The sequence below is a fragment of the Mauremys reevesii genome, linkage group 1 (assembly GCF_016161935.1).
Source record: "Mauremys reevesii isolate NIE-2019 linkage group 1, ASM1616193v1, whole genome shotgun sequence".
Classification (NCBI taxonomy): Eukaryota; Metazoa; Chordata; order Testudines; family Geoemydidae; genus Mauremys; species Mauremys reevesii.
Genome location: NC_052623.1, coordinates 73,017,270 through 73,043,540, shown reverse-complemented (window position 1 = coordinate 73,043,540; position 26,271 = coordinate 73,017,270). Strand labels below are relative to the sequence as shown.

General features: G+C 47.4%; 1 protein-coding gene across 3 annotated transcripts in view; it reads right to left on the bottom strand.

Moving 5' to 3' along the window:
* TDRD3 (tudor domain containing 3) overlaps positions 1-26,271 on the bottom strand; it is a 264,997-nt gene that overhangs the window by 109,192 nt on the left and 129,534 nt on the right. For all 3 annotated transcript variants that reach the window (XM_039481181.1, XM_039481191.1, XM_039481200.1), the window contains one exon: positions 8,867-9,008. In XM_039481181.1, coding sequence (XP_039337115.1) covers positions 8,867-9,008 — 142 coding nt within the window. The remainder of the gene's footprint in view (positions 1-8,866; positions 9,009-26,271) is intronic.

Genomic DNA, 26,271 nt, shown 5'->3' with positions numbered 1-26,271 from the left:
ATACAAAGAAGAACAATACATAAAAGGAGATCAAACAAGATGTGTGTATGATAGTTCATGATGTCCACTTCAAAGTTTTTTTTAAATGCAGCACTCCTGTTTTATTCCACTATTACCAAACAAGATAATTTTTCTTATGCTACAATGGAGACTTCAAATAAATGAAGATAAAAATAAAAGTTAAAAATAAATATGAGAGAGGGGACAGGAAGAGTCAGAAAACTTATAAAAGGAAGAGACGGCTTATTTTCCGTTTAAAAGGCTAGTAGATAACGGAGTACTATACATTTACCGACAGAGGTCTGAGGGAGTGAAATAAATGTATGAAAGTCATGAAGGAAATCTGAGAATTAATTTAAGATTGTGGAAATGTTGTATGTCTTCAGTATGTGAGGACAACTGATAGACAGCAGTTACATCCGGGATCTAGCTTTATTAAGGTGAAAGATTGGGGAGAGAACAACACTTTTCTCTGAAGATAAGATATGTTTTGAACTCATCTGAGATCAAGTGCGATAGAGGAACCCTTTCTCATAGAACATGGACACCAAGAGAAAATAATGGCAACCAAGATAAAACTGAAGTGGAGAACTCCTCTGGCAACATGTCCCTACACTTTAATCAGGAGTCCCAAACATTACAATCATAAAATACTCAAAGAGCTTTTTGCATGGCAATTCTGAGTTGCAACACCTCAGTAGAATAAACTTTTCTATCACAAGAAACTAGATTGTTTGCCGCCTTTGATTTTGGGATTTCCATCTGTTGGCGCTGTTGTTCCCATTCACTGGCCCATCTGTACCTGGGAGAAAATGAGAGTACAGATATACAAACACCCGGGAGGGAACATAATATTTATGGTCAGCCCTTTTTGAGGTGGCAGAAAGGATCGGAGAGACTTAATGGGCTACTTAATTACCTCATTAATAGGCAAGGCTCATCCATCGAGGCCCTCTGGTGGACAAAATATCAATAAGGAAGCAGGAGGACTCAACCTTCTCTCCACCTGGATCCATAAACTTGAAGCTACCCTTTTCAGTAGGTCCTGTTGAACTTTATAATCAGCCAAGGGACAAGAGGGTGGGGTGACATGCCTTCTGAGGAAACATTCTTGTCGGAGAAAAGGAGGATGAAGAAGCCAGCACAGCCTGAGGGTGCTCTTCCCCCACTAGCTGTCCAGCAGGATCCTGTTGAACTGCCTCAGAACCGGCAGCACTTGGTGAATAAATTTCCCATGCCTCCCAAAGGATGCACAGCAGTAACGCCTCATTTATGATCTAAAAACCGGGGGGAATTCCCACAGATTCCAAAAAGGCCACTGGACTGGTGATGGGCCTCAATGACTCCCTAATCACATAGAATCATAGGACTGGAAGGCATCTCAAGAGGTCTTCTAGTGTAGTACACTACACTAAAGGCAGAACTAAGTATTATCTGGACCATCCCTGACAGGTGTTTGTCTAACCTGCTATTCAAAATCTCTAATGATGGAGATTCCACAACCTCCCTAGGCAATTTATTCCAGTGCTTAATTACCCTGATAGGAAGTTTTTCCTCAATTCCAACCTAAACTGCCCTTGCTGCAATTTAAGGCCATTACTACTTCTCCTATCCTCAGAAGTTAACGAGAACAATTTTTCATCCTCCTCCTTGTAATAATCTGTTATGTTCTTGAAATCTGTTATGCCCCTTCTCCCCCCCGCCCATACTTCTCTTCTCCAGACTAAACATACCCAATTTTTCAATCTTCCCTCATAGGTCATGAATTCTAGACCTTTAATCATTTTTATTGCTCTTCTCTGGACTTCCTCCAATTTGTCCAGATCTTTCCTAAAATGTGACACACAGAACTGGACACAATACTCCAGTTGAGGCCTAATCAGTGTGGAGTAAAGCAGAATAATTACTTCTCGTGTCTTGCTTACAACACTCTTGCTAATACATGCCAGAATGATGTTTGCTGTTTTTGCAACAGCATTACACAGTTAACTAATGTTCAGCTTGTGATAAACTATGACTCCCAGATCCCTTTCCACAGTACTCCTTCTTAGGCAGTCATTTCCCATTTTCTGGGTGTACAACTGATTGTTCCTTCCTAACTGGAATACTTTGTATTTGTCCTTACTGAATTTCATCCTATTTACTTCAGACTATTTTTCCAGTTTCTCCAGATCATTTTGAATTTTAATCCTATCCTCCAAAGCACTTGCAACCCCTCCCAGCTTGGTATCGCCTGCAAACTTTATAAGTGTACTCTCTATGCCATTACATAAATGACTGATGAAGATATTGAACAGAACCAACCCAGAACTGATCCCTGCAGGACCCCACTTGCTATGCCCTTCCTGCTTGACTGTGAACTACTCCCTGGCACTGGTTTTCCAACCAGTTATGTACCCACCATATAGTAGTTCCATTTAGGTTGTATTGCCTAGTTTGTTTATGAGAAGGTCATGAGAGACAGTATCAAAAGCCTTACTAAAGTCAAGATATACCACAACTACCACTTCCCCCTATCCAAAGGCTTGTTCCCCTGTCAAAGTAAGCTATTATAGAATCATAGACTTTAAGGTCAGAAGAGACCATTATGATCATCTATTCTGACCTCCTGCACAATGCAGGCCACAGAATCTCACCCATCCACTCCTGTATCAAACCTGTGTCTGAGCCATTGAAGTCCTCAAATCATGGTTTAAAGACTTCAAGGTGCGGAGAATCTTCCAGCAAGTGACTTGTGCCCCACGCTGCAGAGGAAGGTGAAACCGCCCCCCGCCCCGGGCTTCTGCCAATCTGCCCTGGAGGAAAATTCCTTCCCAATCCCAAATACAGCGATCAGCTAAACCCCAAGCATGTGAGCAAGACTCACCAGCCAGATACTACAGAGAATTCTTTTCTGGGTAACTCAGATCAGTTCTGTTCCAGAACTTCACTCCTCTGATGGTTAGAAACCTTCGTCTAATTTCAAGTCTAAACTTCCACTTTATATCCATTTGTTCTTGTGTCCACACTGGTACTGAGATTAAATAATTCCTCTCCCTCCCTGGTATTTATTCCTGATATATTTATAGAGAGCAATCATATCCCCCCCCAGCCTTCTTTTGGTTAGGCTAAACAAGCCAAGCTCTTTGAGTCTCCTTTCATAAGACAGGTTTTCCATTCCTCGGATCATTCTAGTAGTCCTTCTCTGAACCTGTTCGTTTAAATTCATCCTTCTTAAACATGGGAGACCAGAACTGCACTCAGTATTCCAGATGAGGTCTCACCAGTGCCTTGTATAACGGTACTAACACCTCCTTATCTCTACTGGAAATACTTCGCCTGATGCATCCCAAGACCGCATTAGCTTTTTTCTCATGGCCATATCACTTTAGTGGCTCATAGTCATCCTGTGATCAACCAATACTCCGAGGTTCTTCTCCTCCTCTGTTACTTCCAACTGATGCCTCCCCAGCTTATAACAGTAGTTCTTGTTATTAATTCCTAAATGCATGACCTTGCACTTTTCACTATTAAATTTCATCCTATTACTATTACTCTAGTTTACAAGGTCATCCAGATCTTTCTGTATGATATTCCAGTCCTTCTCTGTATTGGCAATACCTCCCAACTCTGTGTCATCTGCAAACTATATTAGCACATTCCCACTTTTTGTGCCATGGTCAGTAATAAAAAGATTAAATAAGATAGGTCCCAAACCCAATCCCCGAGAAACTCCACTAGTAACCTCCCTCCCTCCAGATCCCAATGCCTGATGGGTCAAAAACATTGTTGCAGGTGGTTCTGGGTACATGTCGTCAGCTTTCCACCCCTCCCCCCCCCCGCAGGGGTAACACAGGAAAAAAGGCGAGAAACGGGGGGGGGAGGGGCTGATGACATGTACCCAGAACCACCCGTGACAATGTTTTTGACCCATCAGGCATTAGGAGCTCAACCCTGAATTCAAATGGTTGGCAGAGGCTGTGGGAACTGTGGGATAGCTACAGTCGTCAGTCACCCCTCCATCCATGAGAGCAACTGCAGACAATCGTTTTGCGCCTTTTTTCAGTCCAGACGCCATAGCACGGCAAGCATGGAGCCCGTTCAGCTCACCACAGCAGTTATGAGCATTGTAAACACCTCACGCATTATCATGCCGTATACGCGGAACCAGAAGCTGAAAAATCAGGCGAGGAGGTGACAGCAGTGATGAGGACATGGACACAGACGTCTCTCAAAGCATGGGCCCCACCAATGTGGACATCATGGTGTTAATGGGGCAGGTTCATGCCGTGGAATGCAGATTCTGGGCCCGGGAAACAAGCACAGACTGGTGAGACCGCATAGTGTTGCAGGTCTGGGACGATCCCAGTGGCTCCAAAACTTTTGCATGCATAAGGGGCACTTTCATGGAACTTTGTGACTTGCTTTCCCCTGCCCTGAACCGTAAGAATACCAAGATGAGAGCAGCCCTCTCAGTTCACAAGTGAGTGGCAATAGCCCTCTGGAAGCTTGCAATGCCAGACAGCTACCGGTCGGGACTCAATTTGGAGTGGGCAAATCTACTGTGGGGATTGCTGTCATGTAAGTAGCCAACGCAAACACTGAGCTGCTGCTATCAAAGGTAGTGACTCTGGGAAATGTGCAGGTCATAGCAGATGCCTTTGCTGCAATGGGATTCCCTAACTGTGGTGGGGCAATAGACGGAACCCATATCCCTATCTTGGGACCAGACCACCAAGGCAGCCAGTACATAAACCGCAAGGGGTACTTTTCAAGGCTGCTGCAAGCACGAGTGGATCACAAGGGACATTTCACCAACATTAACGTGGGATGGCTGGGAAAGGTTCATGATGCTTGCGTCTTCAGAAACTCTGATCTGTTTAAATGGCTTCAGGAAGGGATTTACTTCCCAGACCAGAAAATAACTGTTGGAGATGTTGAAATGCCTATAGTTATCCTTGGGGACCCAGCTTACCTCTTAATGCCCTGGCTCATGAAGCCATACACAGGTACCCTGAATGGTAGTAAGGAGCTGTTCAACTATAGGCTGAGCAAGTGCAGAATGGTAGTAGAGAGTGCATTTGGACATTTGAAGGATCGCTGGTGCAGTTTACTGACTCACTCAGACCTCAGCGAAACTAATATCCCCATTGTTATTGCTGCTTGCTGTGTGCTCCACAATTTCTGTAAGAGTAAGGGGGAGATGTTTATGACTGGGTGGGAGGTTGAGGCAAATCGCCTGGCCACTGATTACGCACAGCCAGACACCAAGGCGATTAGAAGAGCACATCAGGAAGCACTGCGCATCAGAGAAGCTTTGAAAACCAGTTTCATGACTGGCCAGAGTACTGTGCGACAGTTCTATTTCTTTCTCCTTGATGAAAACCCGGATCCTTGGTTGACTCTAATTCTCTGTAAGCCAACCGCCCTTCCCTCTTCAATCACAGCTTGGAAATAAAGTCACTATCGTTTAAAAACCATGTATTCTTTATTAATTGATTATAAAAATAGGGAGATAACTCACAAGGTAGCCTGGGTGGGGTGTGAGAGGAGGGGAGGAGGGAAGGAAAAGGCCACTTCAATACTTGTTGAATGACAGCCTTCTGTCCACTGGGGTGGAGTGGTTGGGTGCCTGGAGCCTCCCCCTGGGCGTCTGGGTGAGGAGGCAGCTATGGAAATTGGGGAGGAGGGAGGGCAGTTAAACAGGGGCTGTAGCAGCAGTCTCTCCAGCTGACGTTCCTGAACCTCCACCAGACGCCGGATCATGTCCGCTTCTTCTTGCAGCAGCCCCAGCGTTGCATCCTGCCTCCTCTGATCTTCCTGCCGCCACCTCTCCTCACGTTCACTGGCCGCTTTCCTGTCCTGTGCTATTGTGTCCCTCCACACTTTCTGTTGAGCTCAGAGAATATTTCATCATGCGTGCGGTTTTTTCACCACCTTATCTGAGATAGCCTTTGGGATGGAGGAGGGAGGCTTGAAACATTTGCAGCTGTGGGAGGAAAAAAAGGGAGAGAAGTATTTAAAAAGATACATTTTACAGAACAATGGGTATACTCTTTCACGGTGAACAACACTATTCACATTACATAGCACATGTCATTTCGGTACAAGGTCATTTAGTGCATCTTATATTGAGTGCCTGCGGCTTTGGTGTTAGCGATCAAACACGCCGGGCAACAGAATTCGGCTTGCAGGTGGCCATTGTAAGCCATAGTCTTTCGGATTCTGCAACCTTCATAACAGCAGCGCCCTCCTTTCCCATACCAAACAAAGCCCGTTGAGTTGTCCATTTAGGTCTGTGGTTTTTGTGTTAATGTGCAGCAGCAGAATCCAAACTAACCCCCCACCCCCCTATCATTTTCTCTGGGATGACCGATTTAACCCTCCCCCCACCGCACCATGTGGCTGGTATCAGGGAAGATCCCTGCTAGCCAAATGCAAAAAGCTCAGCGCCAGTGCCTCCCCACCCCCAGCACTGCTTGGCTAACTGCGGGGAGGATTTCTTTTCAGCCACAGGCAAGCCATGTTTTATATTTACAAAGGTACACTCACCAGAGGTCCCTTCTGCATCTGCATGGTCCGGGATACCGCCTTGGGAGGGTTGGGAGGCTACTTCAGTCAGGGTGAGAAAAAGATCCTGGCTGTCAGGGAGAACAGTGTGCTGTGTGATCTCCTCTACCTCGTCCTCCTCATCATCATCATAATTATCTTCCCCGTCCGCAAAATCCTCAGGCATGGCAACTGACAGTACCCCATCATCAGAGTCCACGGACAGGGGTGGGGTAGTGGTGGCAGCCCCCTTCCCCCAGAATTGCATGCAGCTCAGTGTAGAAGCGGCATGTCTGCGGCTCTGTCCCGGAGCGTCTGTTTAATTCTTTGGCTTTCTGGTACGCTTGTCTCAGCTCCTTAAGTTTCACGCGGCACCATGTTGAGTCCTTGTTGTGGCCTCTGTCCATCATGGCCTTGGAGATTTTTTCAAATGTTTTGGCATTCCGTCTTTTGGAACAGAGTTCGGATAGCACATATTCGTCTCCCCATAAGGCGATCAAATCCAGTACCTCCCATACGGTCCATACTGGAGCTCTTTTTCGATTCTGGGACTGCATAGTCACCTGTGCTGATCAGTTCTCCACACTGGGCAAACAGGAAATGAAATTCAAAAGCTCGCAGGGCTTTTCCTGTCTACCTGGCCAGTGCATCCGAGTTCAGATTGCTGTGCAGAGCGGTCACAATGGTGCACTGTGGGATAGCTCCCGGAGGCCAATACCGTCAAATTGCGTCCACACTAACCATAATTCAAACCGGAAATGTCGATTTCAGGGCTACTCCCCTCATCAGGGAGGAGTACAGAAATCAGTTTTAAGGGCCCTTTATGTTGACAAAAATGGCTTCGTTGTGTGGATGGGTGCAGGGTTAATTCAATTGAACACTGCTAAATTTGACCTAAACTCGTAGTGTAGTCCAGGCCCAAGAGACCTCTTTTTAACCTATACTCTAATAGAGACAATGAGATGAGACAGAGATGATTGAATGAAATTATTTTGCTGTCGGCCCCAGAGCTGAATTTTCAAGGATATTAGCGGAGCTCTACACCTGACAGCCCTGACCTTTGGAATTCTCTTCCCTTTATGAAACCAGATTTGGAGACCCACAGGATATGAGATTACATAATTTGATTTAGCATTTAGGACATTCTTTTTATGAAGGCAGCATTGCTTAAGGATACCTACATAGTTTATAGATTATATTGATTTTTTTTTACAATTATTTTTTCATTTTCAGGAGCACAAAAAGACATTAACACACATTTTCTTTATTTGTGTGTTTTCATAACTCAAAATCATTCAAATCAATTATGATTTAGTTTGTCCAAAATGGTTTAAAAAAAAAAACACTTCATATACTAAGACCAAAGATATTTTCAACAATAACAAAGAGTATTTTTGCCAAAATTAGCATCATTTGAAAATAATGCTCATGGATAAGATGATCTTCGATTGGCTGACATATGCAACAGGTCTACTTTCTGAGCCATCAAATACCACTCAATGTTCCCTACATCCATTTGGCAAAATGACTAAATCTACATTATCCATTTAATATAACAGAAATCAATCAACAAACTGGAACACTGTCACAAGTCCAGAGTTTCCTGCTCTGGGAATAATCATCACTGCTTTGTATTAACATTTATACAGGAGAAGGAAATAGCCAGCCTGTAACATTTTCTCCACTGATATGCTCTCCTAATTTGGCCATATTAGAGTGGAGTGAACGAAATTAAAAGTCTTTGTGGTTTCTTTAGAAGCTCTCAACACCTTCAGTTCATCTTATGTAACTGCAGCCTTATTTATACTACTGTTGAAACATAAGCAAAAATTATGTTTAAACGTAGTTAACATAAAAGTATGCTACAGACTACTACTGAAAAGCTTTTATTTTAAAATTATGTTGCAAGAAAAAAACCTATACGCACTGGTCAGGGAAACCACAAGAATCCTGCCAACCACCACCACACTTAAATACATTGTATACCTGCTTCAGGTGAAGAGAATGATTAGTTAAAGACACATTGCTGGCCAATATAATTTTTAACCCACATTTTAAATTTAATATTCTGCAGAATAAAAAAGGAATCATTTGTTGCTGAAAGGTCTTCACTGCTTTCTGCGTGGGCAGCATCTGAACTGCAGCATAGATTACATTTAATTAAGGTCATTTGGCTTTACACATAACAATAACTTGGGCAGCAAAGTTCTAAATATTTGCATTTAAAATACTATTATTGTATAAAAACTTCTAATATTTTATTAATCACAATTAGCTTGCAGAAGTTATATATAATTAACCTCCTGTAAGACAAGAATTCACAGTGATGTTACCTCACCCTTTGTAACTCCCACTTTTCTATAAGATGCTCCACTTCACCGCCAAGAACTACAGTGTTACTGTCATCCAAAAGCAGGAATCCATTTTTCACTTCAACAATTCCTGACAGCTTAATTTTTGTTCCAGGTGGAGTGTTCAGGCTAAAAACAGAAACAAACACACAAAATCTCAAACATTATATATAGAGACTCTACCAGACAAAACCCCACCATAGGTTATTAAATAGCAGTACATTTAAATAAAGTGAAGCAATGTTGACAGAAAACTAGACATATATAGGTTTTCTTATATAAACACAAATATTCAGTTACTTTTTTAATAATAATAATAATGTCTGAACAAACCTATTTATGGAACCAAAGTAAATACTTTGCAAGTATAAAACACCTGAAACATACTTGGAGTGGGTTGGTGGGATTAATTGCTTTTTGTGTTAAATATTTGATTTGACTGAAACAAACAATGCATAGGAAAAACTACTGATATCAAGATACTAAGATAAACAGCTACAAAATCACTCTTGCAATGTATTAAATAATAAATACAATAAATAAAACACAGCATTAGAATTGCATGTTTTCTTAATGCTCATGGGGAGAGCAAGTGCCTGACAGGTATTTGAAAGGCTGTCCATGAGTTCTTGTAATAGATCTTCATTGTGGGCTATGAGGGCAGCATCATCAGCTAATAGAAGTTCCCTGATTAGCACCTTTTTGGCTTTGGTCTTTGACTTAAGTCAGGACAGGTTGAAGAGTTTCCCATCTGATCTTGTGTGGCGATACACTCCAACTTTCATGTCCTTAAACACACAGTTCAAGAGTATTGAGAAGAAGATTTCAAAGAGTGTAGGGGCAAGAACACATCCTTGCTTCACTCCGCTTTTCATCTCAAGAGCTGTCTGAAGTGGATCCATCAAACTGGACAGTTGCTCTCATGTTGTTGTGGAATGAACATATAAGACTTAACAGGGTTGGTGGACATCCTATTATTTCTAGTATTGCAAATAGATCTGCTCTGCTGACTGTGTCGAATGCTTTTGGTTAGGTCCACGAAGGCGATGTACAATGGTCGGTTTTGCTCTCTGCAATTTTCTTGGAGTTGACACAGAGAAAATATTGTGTCTGCAGTTGATCTTCCAGCTCTGAATCCACACTGTGATTCAAGGTAGACACAATTCACCAGCTGTTGTAGGCGCACTAAGGGCTGGTCTACACTAGGGGGGGATTGATCTAAGATACGCAACTTCAGCTATGTGAATAGCATAGCTGAAGTCGAAGTACCTTAGATCGAATTACTTACCGTCCTCACGGCGCGGGATTGACGTCCGCGGCTCCCCATGTCGACTCCGCTACCGCCGTTCGCATTGGTGGAGTACCGGAGTCGACAGGAGCGCGTTAGGGGATAGATATATCGTGTCTAGATGAGACGCGATATATCGATCCCCGAGAAATCGATTGCTACCTGCCAATATGGCCAGTAGTGAAGACGTACCCTCAGATGACTTTTGTGAAAGCTTTTCCTGCTACGCTTAGTAGCGAGATACCGCTGTAGTTGTAGTCGCCCTTTTCGCCTTTATTTTTTACAAAGTGATGATGTTTGCATCACGCATCTCTTGCGGTATCTCACACCCTTTCCAGCACTTAAGAAGCAGCTGATAAAGATATGGCAATAGGCTGTCTTTCCCGCACTTGAGGATTTCTGCTGGGATGCCATCTTTTCCAGGAGCCTTGCCAATTGATAGAAAATCAATGGCCTTGCTTAGCTCTTCTACAGTGGGCTCCACATCTAGCTCTGGCATGACTGTAGCGTTGGTATTTGATCCAGTGATTTGCTGGCAATGTTTCTTTCTTGTGCTTATAGCTCTAAATAGTGTTCGACCCAATGAGACAACTGCTTGCTTTTATCTGTAATGATTTTACCGCTGTGTGATTTGAGGAGGGCAACCTTGTTGACAGTGGGACTTAGAGCTTTCCTTAGGCCATCATACATGACTTTGAGGTTTCCTATGGGTATGTCTACACTACAAGAGTAGTTCGAATCAACTTAAGTCGAATTTGTAGAATCGACCTTACAAAGTCCAATTTGTGTGTCCACAGTAAGGACACTAATTCGACTTTGTGAGTCCACACTAACGGGGCAAGCGTCGAAATTGGAAGCGGTGCACTGTGGAAAGCTATCCCACAGTTCCCGCACTCCCCGCTGCCCATTGGAATTCTGGGATTTCCCCCCAATGCATGCTGGGGGGAAAACTGTGTCGAGGGTGGTCTTGGGTAACTGTCAGCATTCCACCGTCACTGCCGCCGGCGGGAAATCAGTTCGCGCACTTTTCCTGTTAGTGACAGCGCGGACGCCACAGCACTCCACTGCGATCATGGAGCCCGCTGCGATCATCGCTGCACTTATGGCCGTTGTCAACTCCTCGCACCTTATCGTACACCTCTTCAACAGTCAGATGCTGAGAAATCAGGCAAGGAGGCTCTGGCAGCGGGGTGAGGACATGAAGTCTCAGAGTGGCACAGACCTCTCAGAAAGCACAGTACGCCGCGCCGTGGAGATCATGGTGGCAATGGGTCATGTTCATGCTATGTGATGGTGATTCTGGGCCCGGGAAACAAGCACGGACTGGTGGGACCACATAGTGCTGCAGGTCTGGGATGAATCACAGTGGCTGCGAAACTTCAGGATGCGTAAGGGCACTTTCCTTGAACTGTGTGACTTGCTGTCCCCTGCCCTGAAGCGCAAGGACACCCGCATGCGAGCAGCCCTGAGTGTGCAGAAGCGAGTGGCCATAGCCCTCTGGAAACTTGCCACGCCAGACAGCTACCGGTCAGTAGCGAACCACTTTGGCGTGGGCAAATCTACCGTGGGGGTTGCTGTGATGCAAGTAGCCAACGCAATCACTGAGCTCCTGCTCTCGAAGGTAGTGACCCTGGGAAACGTCCAGGTCGTCATAGATGGCTTCGCCGCGATGGGATTCCCAAACTGCGGTGGGGCTATAGATGGGACTCACATCCCTATCCTGGGACCAGCCCACCAGGCCAGCCAGTATATTAACCGAAAGGGCTACTTTTCAATGGTGCTGCAAGCACTGATGAACCATAGGGGACGCTTTACCAACATCAACGTCGGGTGGCCGGGCAAGGTTCATGATGCACGTGTTTTCAGGAACTCTGGTCTGTTTAGACGCCTGCAGGAAGGTAGTTTCTTCCCGGACCACAAAATAACTGTTGGGGATGTGCATCCTCGGGGACCCAGCCTACCCGCTAATGCCCTGGCTCATGAAGCCCTATACAGGCGCCTTGAACAGCGACAAGGAACTCTTCAACTACCGGCTGAGCAAGTGCAGAATGGTGGTGGAGTGTGCTTTCAGACGTCTAAAGGGGAGATGGCGAAGCTTACTCACTCGCTCAGATCTCAGCGAAACCAATATCCCCATTGTTATTGCTGCTTGCTGTGTGCTCCACAATCTCTGTGAGAGCAAGGGGGAGACCTTTATGGCGAGATGGGAGGTTGAGGCAAATCGCCTGGCTGCTGATTACGCTCAGCCAGACACCCGTGCAATTAGAAGAGCCCAGCGGGAAGCGCTGTGCATCCGGGAGGCTTTGAAAGCTAGGTTCCTCAGCGAGCGGGGTAACCTGTGACTGTTCAGGTTCTTTACAGAGAAGCTGAACCTGCCCCTCTTTCAGTTACTGTTGACTTTCTTTTGCAGTTACATAGCCCGTTCACCACGTTTCCCCCCTTCCAACACACGTTTAAAAATAAAGTTATTGGAATATTGTTAATTAACAACGTTTTCTTTACTAATGAATTCGCGTTAAAGGGTTGAAACAGGGACGCAGACTGTGGTGGGTAGGGTGTGCAGTGATGTACAGACCGCTTCTACACTCGAGGAATGATAGGCTCCTGCCCCTAGAGCGGTCTGCACTGCCGGACTGGTTGTTTCAACAAAGCCTGCCATCCCTCCTTTTCGGGACTCTGTGTGTGGGGGCTATGTGGGCTTGTGGCGGGGGAGGACTGGGGGGGAGGACGTTTACAGGTGGGTGTGAAGGAAGGGGTGAGGGGTGTGTGGGAAGTGGGAGGAGGTGTAGGGGGATGAGGGCTCTGGCTGGGGCTGAGGGTTTGGGGCATTGGAGAGGCTCAGGGGTATGGTGGAAGGGCAGGGTAAGGGCAGCCTGCCTTGCCATTTGTGGATGGCAGGCGCTAGGACCCTGGGACACCAGACAGCATTTCTGCGGGGAGCCGCTCTACTGTCAGGCAGGTACGCAGCGCGGTGGGGCGGGGGGAGACACGTGGGGGCCAGGGCCCGATACAGGCAGGGCCGGGGGAGAGACCCAGCTCCAAATATAGCTGGAGCAGGGCACCTGCCGCCTATGCACAGAACATGAAAAACACCTCCCAGACTGACCAGGGAGCCTAGTGACTGCAGTGTGTGTGTGAGTGACCTGCTGTAGATCCTGCCCCCGTGTCTGTACCCAGGTAATGGTGACAGTCCTATGCAATTACCAAACCCCTCCCACCCTTCACACAAAGACTTCTGTAAAGAAACATGACAGAAACAGTAATGAACAGCAAACTATTTTTAATAATCAACTACACAGTGAGGGGACAAAACTGGGATTTGGGCTTGGGTGATCCAGGAAGGGAAGGACTTCTAAAAATTTAGCGAATGAGAGCTTTTTGGTACTTGAGCACTCTGCTGGGGTGGAGTGACAGTTTTCACGGCCCCTGGCGCACCTCCTTCTTGTTATTTTGGGTGAGGGGGGTATTGGACTTTGTGGTGGGGGAGGGCGGTTGCAGATACAGTGCAGGGGGGCTCTATCCTCCTGCCTGCGGTCCTGCAGAACATCCACAAGGCGCTGGAGCGTGTCCGTTTGCTCCCTCATTAGTCCAAGCAGCGTTTGAGTCGCCTGCTGGTCCTCCAGATGCCATCTGTCCTCCCGTTCGCTGTGTGAGCGCTGCTGCTGAGAGAGGTTCTCCCTCCACTGGCTCTGCTGGGCCGCCTCAGCTTGGGAGCAGCCCATAAGTTCTGCGAACATCTCGTAACCGTGTCTTTTTCTTGCGCCGTCTAATCTTTGCCAGCCTCTGTGAGGGGCATGCTGGAGCAGGTCGGGATACAGTTGCAGCTGTGTGATGGGAAAAAGGGATTGACTTCCTTATAAAGATACATTTCCGCAAAGAGGAAACATAGTCTAGTCAGTCTCTGTGAACAAGACCATGCACAGCACTCACTCAGGGAAAGTTCGAATTTTCGGAATTCGCTTTCATTGCCTGGGGGATTGCACTGCAGATCAGACAAGCGGGGCAGGACAGCAGAATCCGTGGAGCAGCCAGGCATGGTAAGCCAAAAACTTTTGGTTGCTTAAAAGTCAATGTATACCACTGTCCTCTTGCTACAGGCAATCCTGAAAGCATAAACTCTGCCCCTGTTGCACCCCCTCGCATCTGTTCCCTGGGAAAGATCCCTGTATGCTGCCACTCTGCAGCCTCCACCACGTGGCTGTAAAGTGACGCTCATTGTTATGCAAAGGAACAGTGAAGCACTCCCAATACTAATAGTACACAAATTACTGTAATTAAATGCAGGAGTCTCCGAGTGAGATCACCCTGAGGAGGGTCACTGAGGCAGATAGAGAGTGCATGCTGCGTGAAAGCCAGCACAAACCAGGGGCCTATGCTGCCATGCTCGTGGAGGCAATGCTCCCGGAGTACCTGATGATAGCCTGGCGCGGAAAAGTGTGCTACCACGGAGCACTCAATAAGGCAGCTTTCCCCAGGAACCTCATGCGGAGGCTTTTCGATTACCTGCGGGAGAGCTTCTCGGAAATCTCCCAAGAGGATTTCTGTTCCATCCCCATATATACTGACCTTCTTTTCAACTAGTAACTATTCCTGCTCCATTAAAAATAAATATTAACATGTTTAAAGCACTTACAGACTGATCCTTCCCCTGATTCAGGGTCCGGGTTAACGGCTGGGGAGGGTTGGTAGGGGATCTCAGTGAGGGTGATGAAGAGATCCTGGCTGTCGGGGAAATCAGCGTTGTAAGCGCTGTCGACTGCCTCGTCCTCCTCATCTTCCCCGTCCGCGAACATCTCCGAGGAACAGTCCGTCGACAGTATCCCATCCTCAGAGTCCACGCACACTGGTGGGGCAGTGGTGGCAGACCCACCGAGAATGGCATGCAGTGGCTCGTAGAAGCGGCATGTCTGGGGCTGGGCTCCGGAGCGTTCATTTGCCGCTCTGATTTTTTGGTAGCCTTGTCTCAGCTCCTTGACTTTCATGCAGCACTGCGTTGTATCCCGGCAGTATCCTCTGAGTGCCATGGCTTTGGAGACCTTCTCGTAGGTCTTTGCATTCCGTTTGTTGGAGCGCAGCTCCGAAAGCACAGACTCATCGCCCCACACAGCAATGAGATCCAAGACTTCCTGGTCAGTCCATGCTGGGGCCCTCTTTCTAGTCTGAGATTCCCTGGACTCCTCTGCTGGAGAGCTCTGCATCGTTGCCAGTGCTGCTGAGCTCGCCACGACGTCCACACAGGAAATGAGATTCAAACTGGCCAGACAGGAAAAAGAATTCAAATTTTCCCGGGGCTTTTCCTGTGTGGCTGGTCAGAGCATCCAAGCTCGGACTGCTGTCCAGAGCGTCAACAGAGTGGTACTCTGTGGGATAGCTCCCGGAGCTACTAAGGTCGATTTGCATCCACACCTAGCCTAATTCGACATAGCTATGTCGAATTTAGCGCTACTCCCCTTGTCGGGGAGGAGTACAGAAGTCGAATTAAGAGCCCTCTATGTCGAATTAAATAGCTTTATGGTGTGGACGGGTGCACGGTTAATTCGAATTGACGGTGCTAAATTCGAATTAAAGTCCTAGTGTGGACCAGGCCTATGTCTGAGGCTGTCTGTATCTCTTCACAGAACTTGATCCAGTTATGATTTAAACAGAGTCTGCTTGCTCACTGTATCTCAATTTTTGCACGTCGAAGTCTCACTTTGGTGCACTCTGTTGGCTTTTTGTTGTGTTCCACATAGGCTGTGTTCTTAATGTTGATGAGAGGTAATAGTTCCGATTCATTTTCTTCAAACCAGTCCCATTTTCTTCAAACCAGCAGCTCCCATTGGCCTGAAGCAGCAAACCGCAGCCAGTGGGAGCCGCGATTGGCCGGACCTGCAGATGCGGCAGGAAAAAAAACCAGTCTGGCTCGCCAGGGGCTTTCCCTACACAAGCGGCGTCCCAAGTTTGGAAAACACTATCCTAGGCAATCTGGCCCTGAGTTGTTGTCTGCACCGACTCTTGCATTAAAGTCACCAAGGAGGAAAAATTGCTCAGCTGATGGTATTATTTTGATGACCTGATGCAAAGAGTTGTAAAATGTATTCTCCTCCTTCAGGCTAGATTTGAGTGTTGGTGCACAGGCACAAACAATGTTCACAGAGTCGATGGTTGTCTGAAGTTTAAGTGAGATGATACGTTTTGACGTCTCAATGGGTGTTTCTGGGATCTTTACCCACTTGTTTCTTATAGCAAAACCAACATCATGCAGATGATTTTCTTTGCTGCTGTTACCTTACCAAAAGAAGGTGTAATTGGTCTCTTAGAACCAGCATCTACAAGTCTTGTTTCTTGAAGTGCTGCAATGTCAACATTGAGTTTGTACAGCTCATGGTGTATCAAAGCTGACTTCCGTACGCTGCTTGTGTATTATAGGTCATCATCGTCTGTCAATTCCAGACACATGGTCCTGACATTCCAGCTACCAAGCCGGAAAGTTCTTGGTTTCTTATTTCTGCCAGGTACAAGATTTCCATCTGCCATTTAACTTTTGGGTCTAGCCCCATGCATTCCAGGAGGTGGGCAGACTGTGGCGGGTCAGCATCCAGTTGTCTGGGGGCTGCCCAGCTTTATGGCGGGCAGTGGCTGACCAATGGAACGCAGTGATTCCTCCCACTGTCGAAGATGGCCCGTGGCGCTCTTCTCTATGCCAATCAAGTGAGAGCTTATAACCTGTCACTGCCATCTTCTGTGTTGTGTCCATGTTACCAGCAAGGATGGAATGTCCTCTCCATGTGATGTGGCTGCAATAGCCTGGGTAGTTGATATGGAGGCGCTGCTTTGTCCATATGTCAGCGTCCCTCTCTTGACTTCACTAGTTTGGACAAAAGGAAGGACTGGAGTCAATACATTTTGAACCAGTTACGCTGCAGGAGTTGCCAGAGCAAAGCAGATCTTCCATCTGTCTGCCTTTCAGGGCTCCACTCCTACATTGGTGATCAGCCACAGCTGAAGGACCCAATCTGTCCTGTGTGGATGTCATTGGCAAAAACACTGAGTGAATTTGCTCATCCGCCTCTTGATGGCATTTCCTCTATCAAGGATTCCACTACCCTCCTCAGGTGCTCATCAGTCCAAAGCCATTAGTGCTTCCTGAAGTTTCTGGGTTAATTAACCACCGCCCAGCACTCGGCATTGACCAACACAGATTGTACCGCTTATGGTCATAGCGGTAGCAGTTTTTCAATCCTGACCTGGCCTATCAACTATTCAGATTCAAATTCAAGTTCTAGAATGCTTAGAGTTAAGACTTGTGGATTATAAAGCATTCCTTAGGTTCCATTTAAAATCCATAACAGCATTCCTATTCCAAACACAATTATGTGTAACAAATCTAGCCTAAATCTAACCTCTACTATATGAGCAACTCTGCCATGCTCCCTCATCAAAAGTCTGCCTCTCACCCATAAGGCACTTTGCCAGCAGGTTTCTCCAGGACAGCCAGTGCTACTTATACACAGATGTATTGCAGTGTACAAGCTAAGCTACCTTTCCTTGTAAAGACAGCAGCATAATTAAATTGATTAGAATCATGCAATCTTGACTACTACAGCTGTTTCCACTAGTAGTAAGGCAAACCAGGAGTAATCTAAGTTTTTTTGTGTACAAAGAGACAAGACAAAAATAGGAGAAAGTGCAACAGGCAGAGAAAGCAATAAAGAGAAAAAGATGCTAACGAGCACTGAGCGGAGAGAATGGCAGTTCCAGATTCTATACATTAAGAACTACATGAGTCACTAAAGTTTAGAAGTTTGAGCTACCAATATTGCCTACTGGTAGATAAGCAAGTGAAATAATGTGTTAACCTATATTAAACCACAGAGGACTAGTGGTCTAAAAGTCAATCTTGAAATAACTAGATTTCTGGAAGCCAAGGTTTAAATCTCAATGGGGCTGACTTAGGGTATGTCTATCTCAAAGTTCAACAGTTATGGAATAGATAAGTAACTATATCTTTCTGAAGGATCCCAAAGAACTTTGAAAACTATGCATCAGATGAGTAATTGTTCTTTGGGATCCTTCAGAAAGATATAGTTACTTATCTATTCCATAACTGTTGAACTTTGAGATATGTTGCACATATCCATTCCACTTTAGTTGTGTGCATGCCCAAAGCTGGAAATTTTTCCCAGAATGATACCCTGCATCTGCTTATGCTCCCAGCTAAGAGTATGAAAGGCAGAGCCACCCCAACCACCCTTTGGTTCCTTAACTCTGGAATCCAAAATGAACTGGACTCTGAAGCATTATGGAAGGAGGACATATCATGAAAGGGAAACATGCAACACATCTCAAAGAATAATAGTTATAAGCACACAAGTAGCCTTTTCTTCTTCTGCAAGTGATTGCACATGTCCATTCCATGCTAGGCGACATCAAAGTAATTTATGATAGAGGCAGGACTTGGAGTCTATCTGGAAGAATTGCAGAACCATCTTTCCCAAGCTGGCTCCATCCTTGGAAGCTACTGAGATATGTAATGCTTGGCGAACATAGGAACAGATAATCAGGTAACTGCTCTGCAAATGTCAGAAACAGGGATGTTTCCTCAACAGGATTTTGAAGCTGCTAGAGCTATTGTAGAGTCTGCTGAGAGCGTTTTTACATGAGGTGTTATTTTTAGAATCTCATAACACATTGGTAAACATGTTGTAATCTAATTAGAAATCCCTTGTGTGGAAACCACCTTCCCCTTCAACGTGTCTGCACACAAGACTAACAACTGAGAAGATGTCATTTCCCTACCCTTCTGGTCAATGGTAAGGAAAGCCACTTTACCTGAAAGATATAAAAAAAAGAAGGTGAAGCCAGAGCTCAAAAGGTGGACCCATCAGAATGGATAATACCAGCTTCAAGTTTCAAGACACTGTTAGACAAACAGAATCTATTCCTTTATGTGGAGAAAATATTCCAGGACGTCACAGACTTTGGTCTGCAAAGAAGGAATACTTTATTCCTGAGACCAGGCAGAAAAAACTCTTCCTTTCACAGTATCAATGTATCTAGTGGATGGTTTTATACTGTTCAATAAAACAGTCTGGACAGCCAGAGAAAAGACAGTTACCTTTTTCCGTAACTAGTGTTCTTCAAGATTTGTTGCTTATGTCCATTCAACTTAGGTGTGTGTGCTCGACACATGCACTGGTGCCATATGTTTTTCCCTCAGCAGTATCTGTAGAGAACCGTCTCTGGCGCTCCCTGGAGTGCCGCGGGTCTGCTTTGGCATATAGGGTGCCACTGGCTCCCTCCACCCTCAGTTACTTCTTGCTGGAAACTCCGACAGTGGGAAGGGAGGGCAGGTTGTGGAATGGACATGAGCAACACATCTCGAAGAACACCAGTTATGGAAAAAGGTAACTGTCTTTTCTTCGAGTGATTGTTCATGTCCATTCAACTTAGGTGACTCCCAGCAGTACCCTTGGAGGCAGATAAGGAGTTCAGGAACATGTAGATTGCCGTACAGCTCTGCTGAAGCCAGCATCATCCCTGGCCTATTGCGTGATGGCATAGTGGGCTGTGACCGTGTATACCGAGGACCACGTCACAGCTTTACAGATGTCCTGGATTGGAAATGTAGCCTGGACACGGCCCCCGCCCCACTTGCTCTTTCGAGTGCAGTCTGCACAGTTTCCTTTTATGCTGTTACAAAGCCACAAGCCCAAATTGACCAAATGATGTTAGATGCTTGCTTAAAGCTGCATTGTTCTATACTGCCAATTGTATTCATGATTATGAATATCTAATCAATTAATGTTAAGGAATGAGTGAGAGTGTGAGAGTGATAGCCAATGGCAAAGCAAAGAAGCAAATATCGCCTTTTATGAAACCATGCTATTATCTTGGTGAAGGTATAAATCTCGAGACAGGAGGCCAGGACAGTTACCAAGAAGAAAATGTAACAGCACACTAAACTTGGGATCGGACTGGAAGCAGTAGAGCCCTCCCACAGATCTCTCTCTCACCTGACAGCCAATCTCCAGGCAGCTGTCGCCTGGCCAGCCTCAGCCACCTGTGAAATCGAAATCAACACCCGCGCCTGGTTCCCAGGACAGGCAACAGGAACGTGTGCCAGGAAGGCTGCCGAGGATGCCTGCGCTCTGTCGAGTGGGCTTTGACGATCAGCGGTGGAGGGACTTAAGCTAACTTGTAGCAGGTCCAAATACAAGAGGTGATCCAATTAGAAATCCTTTTGCATGGACACTGGGAGGCCCTTTATCCTATCAGCTTTAGATATAAAAAGCTGAGTTGACTTACGGAAAGGTTTTGTCCGATCTACGTAGAAAGCCAGAGCCCTTCTTATATCCAAAACGTGAAAGCAGTCTCTTCACTAGTCTCATCGGGCTTAGGGCAGAAGACCGGAAGAAAGATGTCCTGGCCCATGTGGAAAGCAGACACCATCTTGGGAAGGAAAGCCGGGTGGGGCCAGAGCTGGACCTTGTCCTTATATAAGACCACATACAGCAGTTCAGAGGTCAGGACCTGCAGCTCGAAGACACGCCTCACCAGAATCACCATCACCAAGAAAGCTACCTTCCATGATAGGTGAGATAGGGAGCATCAGGCCAAAGACCAAAAGTGCGGACCTGTGAGCCTGGACAGAACCAAGTTCAGAGCCCACTGAGGGGCTGGAGACAGGACATGAGGAAAGAGCCTCTCGAGGCCTCCAAGGAACCTGACTGTCATGTCATGGGAGAACACAGTCTGCCCCTGGATTGGTGGATGAAAGGCCAAAATGGCTGCCAGGTGTGATCTGATAGAGGAGTGCACCAGACCCTGATTCCTTAAATGAAGCAGGTAGTCCAAGATCCATTGCACCGAAGAAAGCAACGGGCAGATGCCCCATTCGACTGCCCAGCGGGAGAACCTCATCCACTTAGCCAGGTAGGTCTGCCTAGTCGAGGGCTTTCTACTCCAAGGAGGACCTTCTGGATCCCGTCCAAATAGGCTCCTTCATCTGGGTTCAGCTACGCAACATCCACGCCGTGAGGTGGAGGGACGTGAGGTTGGGGAGCAAGAGTCGGCTGTGATCCTGTGACAGCAGGTTCAGTCGGTTCAGCAGGGGCCACGGAGGGATTGCTTACAAGCTTGATAGCGTCCCAAACCAGTGCTGGGGCGATCATGATAACCTGCACCTTATCCCTCTTGATTTTCACTAGGACCTTGCTGATGTTCAGAATCAGAGGGAGCGCATACATCAGGCTTGTGCTGGCAGGAAGCGACGGCCAGCACATCCCTCAGCCCGCGCCGCTTCCCACAGCCCCCATTGTCCTGGAATGGCGAACCGCGGCCAATGGGAGCCCGATCGGCCGAACCTGCGGACACGGCAGGTAAACAAACCGGTCCGGCCCGCCAGGGGGCCTACCCTGGCAAGCCACATGCCAAAGGTTGCCAAACCCTGATGTAGAACATCAAGGCTATGTTGTCCGTGAGGACTCTGACCACTCTGCCTGACAGGTGAGGTAGGAAGACCACGCAAGCTTTGTGCACCACCCTGAGCTCTTTGACATTTATGTATAGCGTCAACTCCTCTGGGGACTACATACCTAGAGTCTGGAGGGTGCCGAGGTGCGCCCCTCATCTGAGGTCCGAGGTGTCCAAAACCAACTCAACTGGATGAGGAGTGCTGACAAAGGGAACTCCTCCCAGGACTTTCCCGGGGTCAATCCACCATCGCAGCAAGGTAAGTACCATCGCGGGGATGGTGACGACTTTCTCAAGGTGGTCCCTGAACTGGAAATAGACCATTGCTAGCCCTTTCTGCAGGGGTCACATCCGGAGCCTGGGGCGGTGCACCACATATGCACACGTCGCCATGTGACCTAGTATGTGTAGGCAAACCCTGGACGTGGTCAGGGGAAATGCAGAGACTTCCATGATGAGGTCCATCAGTACCCTGAATCTCTCCACCGGCAGGAACGCCTTGGAGCATGTCGAGTCGAGCACTGCTCCAATGAACTCTATCCTCTGTACCAGAACTAATGTGGATTTTTTTGTTGTTCACCAACAGGCCAAGGCAACGCTACATGGCTAGCAGCACTGTGATGCCCCTTTGGACATGGAGGTGCTCTTGACGAGCCAGTCATCAAGGTACAGGTAGATCTGGATACCCTAAAGTCTGAGGTAAGCTGCCACCACCAACAGGCACTTGGTAAATACCCATGGTGCTGTCGGTAGGCCAAACAGAAGGACCACAAACTGATAGTGGTCAGGACCTACTGTGAACCGAAGGAAGCATCTGTGTCCCTCGAAGATGGAGGTATGGAAGTATGTGTCTTTGAGATCAAGGGCAGCATACCAGTCTCCCAGATCCAGGGACGGGATGATGGAAGCCAGGGAGACCATGCGGAACTTCAGTTTCACTAAGTAGCGGTTTGTCATAAACAGATAAAAGAGGCATTAACCTTTAACTACCTGTAAAGGGTTAAGAAGTTCACCTAGCCAAGCTGACACCTGACCAGAGGAACCAATGGGGGAACAAGATGTTCCAAAAGGAAGGAGAGAAGTTTCCTTTGTTTAGTTTCAGTTTCAGCCAGAGTGAAAAAGATCAAGGAACCAGCCTCTTATCAGAGTAGTAAGTTTTAGAAAGGAATAAATAGGTTTAGAATCAAATTGGGTATTTGGGTATTTTTTTGGTGTAATTAAGGTTTTGCCCAGGGGAACATCCTCTGTGTTTGGAATAGCTGGTATGGTAATCTCTCCCAGAGGGTTTTCTTTTACCTTTCTCTTCTTTAATTAAAAGCCTTCTTTTTAAAAACCTGATTGATTTTTCCTTGTTTTAAGATCCTAGGGGATTGGATCTGGACTCACCAGGAATTGGTGGGGGGAAAGGAGGGCGGATGGTTAAATTCTCCTTGTTTTAAGATCCAAGGGATTTGGATCAGTGTCCACCAGGGAATTGGTGGGGGAGTCTCTCAAGGCTACCCAGGAAAGGGAATTAGTGCTCGGGAGTGGTGGCAGCCAGACCAGATCTAAGCTGTTTTGAGCTTTGAGCTTCTCATGCAGGTCCCCCACATCTGTACACTAAAGTTCAGAGTGGGGAAGGAACCTTGACACGGTTCAAGTCCCGAAGGCCGCAGACCACCCTTGGCTTTGGGGATTAAAAAGTATCGCGAACAGAACCCCTTGTTCCTGTACTCCACAGGAACTACCTCCACCGCATCCAGTTGTAATAGAACCTCTACCCCTGGATGAGAAGATTCTCGTGAGAGGAATCCCTGAAGAGGGACAGGAGGAGAGGCGAGAAGGGGGGTAGAAAATAACTGAGGGGTGTAACCCTGTGCCACCCTATTGAGGACCCATTGGTCCGATGTTACAGACGTTGATGCAGGGAGGAAGGAAGAAAGGCGGTTGGCAAACAGAAGGGAGGAAAGATCTGGGGAATAGTCTGGTAGATCACCTTCAGGCAAGCCCTCAAAATGGGCACGTGCCCGTCTGCTTACTGTGGGCAAAGCTACCCTGGCTAGGGCCACAGGGCAGATAACATTAAAGAGGGAGTCTGCAGGTTCCTCTAAGTCCTCCGCCTGGAGGACCAGGTTGGCGGCAACCCTCTTTAGCAGTTTCTAATGAGCCTTAGCATCATCCTGGGGCACCCGTGAAGGGGGCCCCATTATGGCCTAATCTGGCGATGACAAGGAGGAAGCCGGTACCAAGGGATCCTCTGAAACCATAGGTGGTCTGGCGGCTTGCTTGCCCACTTCCTCCTGTGGGCAAGCAAGCCACCAGAGGCCTCTTGGGCTGGAGGGGGGTAGGAGAGGGCTCAGTGAACCCCCATGGGTTCCAATGGGTACCACTGTGCCAACCACAGAGTCTGAGGCCACAGACCCAGCTGCAGTGCCGCTGACATAGACTGCACCATATTTGTTGAGTCTGTCCCGTCACTAGGGAACCTTGCTCCGAACCTGAGCCAGAGCCTGAGCGGTCGCTCCCCTGCAACTAAGATGGGGCAGACTTGTGGCTCTGTCTGGATCGCCCCTCCCAGAGTTGGATCTGGTTGACCTCGATGAACATCTGGATCGGGGCCTCAGTGACCGGCAGTGCTCGGCAGACCCGCAACGGGCCCAGGCCAGCAATCTATGCCTCACACTTAACGAGCAGTACCGGGATGTGAAGCGGGAGTATGAACTAGAGCAGGCTTGGCGTTGTGAAGATGTAGCCGCAAACGGGACGCTGCCCTGGGGAATCAGCGATGGTTCAGGGAACTATACTGTCGGTCCCTTGACCTGTCCCTGGAGCGGTACTGGTGTCGCAGAGATTCCGGGCGCCGACTCAAACTCCTGCTGGGGGGGGGGGGGGCCCACGTGCCTCCAGAGGTTTGCACCCGGTTACCAGCGATCCGCACCTTGAGCTTTTCTGTCTTTTCCTAGGTCCAAAGACCGGATGAGGCTATGAAGCTTCTGCCTATCATGGTAAGAAGTGCATCAGCTGTGAGAAGGCGACCACTGGCAGGATGATCCCTGCAACAGGGAGCACTACCGGAAAGGTGGAGACTGTGGTAGTCTCAATGCGGGTTTACCCTGGGACCGGGACCCCGCAAGGGCCGGAGTGGGCGGCACAGCAAGGGACAATGTCTTGCACTGCTTGGAGGGCCTCCGGCGTGGACGGCACCCAGAGCTGACGAGGACCTCCACAGCTATCCAGGATAGCCGGCGGGGAGCAGGCTGGGCTACACCATTCGACCTGAGCTGGGGCCTGGGATCCTGAAGGGGGTGAAGAGGTGCCCAAGACAGGGCGTTGGTCCACCCCAGACTTGTCCTTTCCTTTGCGGGAAGCTAGAGACCTCTGTCGCCCTGTCTTCCTGGGCTTCTTGGCTGGAGCCATGGAAAGAGACTGGTGCAGGCTTGTAGATGGCACCGATGGGGCACTATGCACTGAGGTCATGGTGCTCAGCACTGAATCAGAGCACTGCTCCAGCATCGAGGTAAAGGCAGACTTCATCAGGAGTGCCTTCAAGCGAATGTCATGCTCCTTCTTCATCCTGGGCTTAAAAGACTTGCAGATTTTGCACTTATCACTAATGTAACCTTCACCCAAGCACACTAAAAACTATTATGTGGATCGCTAATGTGTGTGTGGGGGGGCTTTTACAGAGATTGTAGGGTTTAAAGCCTGGGGAATGGGGCATGCCCCATCATGAGGCAAAGTCCCTTTAGGGACCTACTAAGTCTCTAACTTAACAAATAGGTTGAACTAAACTAGAGGGAAACTAGAGTAAGTTTAGGAGGAGGGTGTGACGGTGCACCCATAAAGCTTTATGGAAATATGCTTATGAATGTATACATATATAACATAACTGGAATGTGTTTTATGCTACATATGCCATGTAACATATCTCTGTAGACGTTATGATCTACTAAATCTATTCATCCTATTTGTATGCATGTGTCGTTGTATTTGAAGTTATAAATATTGGCTGTGTACTTGCTTGATTTCTAAGTAGCCTTAGTAAAGCATTTGGTCAGCTTCTTGAGAAAGGAATGTGCAAATTAAGTGCCCAATCAAGAAACACTTAAAGGACAATGAATCTTGGAAGGCACCAATCCACATAAGAAGTCTACCTAAGGACATTCAGGGTAGCATGTAAACAATGGCTGCTGCCTGTAAAAACTGAGTCATGCCTGGATATGTAACTTGCCCACGTGACTCCAAAACTCCAACTTGGAGCTCGACCTTGGGGGCGGAGGGAAGCGGCACAGGAGAGGGATGTGCTGGCCGCGGCTTCCTGCCACCCCCGATGGCCTGGGACGGCGAACCGCGGCCAGTGGGAGCCACGATGGGCCGAACCTGCCGACGCGGCAGGTAAACAAACTGGCCCAGCCCACCAGGGTGCTTACTCTGGTGAGCCGCGTGCCAGAGGTTTCCGACTCCTCCTGTATAAGCTTTATACAGGGTAAAACAGATTTATTTGGGGTTTGGACCCCACTGGGAGTTGGGCATCTGTGTAACAGACAGGAACACTTCTTAAGTTGCTTTCAGTTAAGTCTGCAGCTTTGGGGCATGTGGTTCAGACGCTGGGTCTCTGTTGGAGCAGACTGGCATGTCTGGCTCAACAAGACAGGGTGCTAGAGTCCCAAA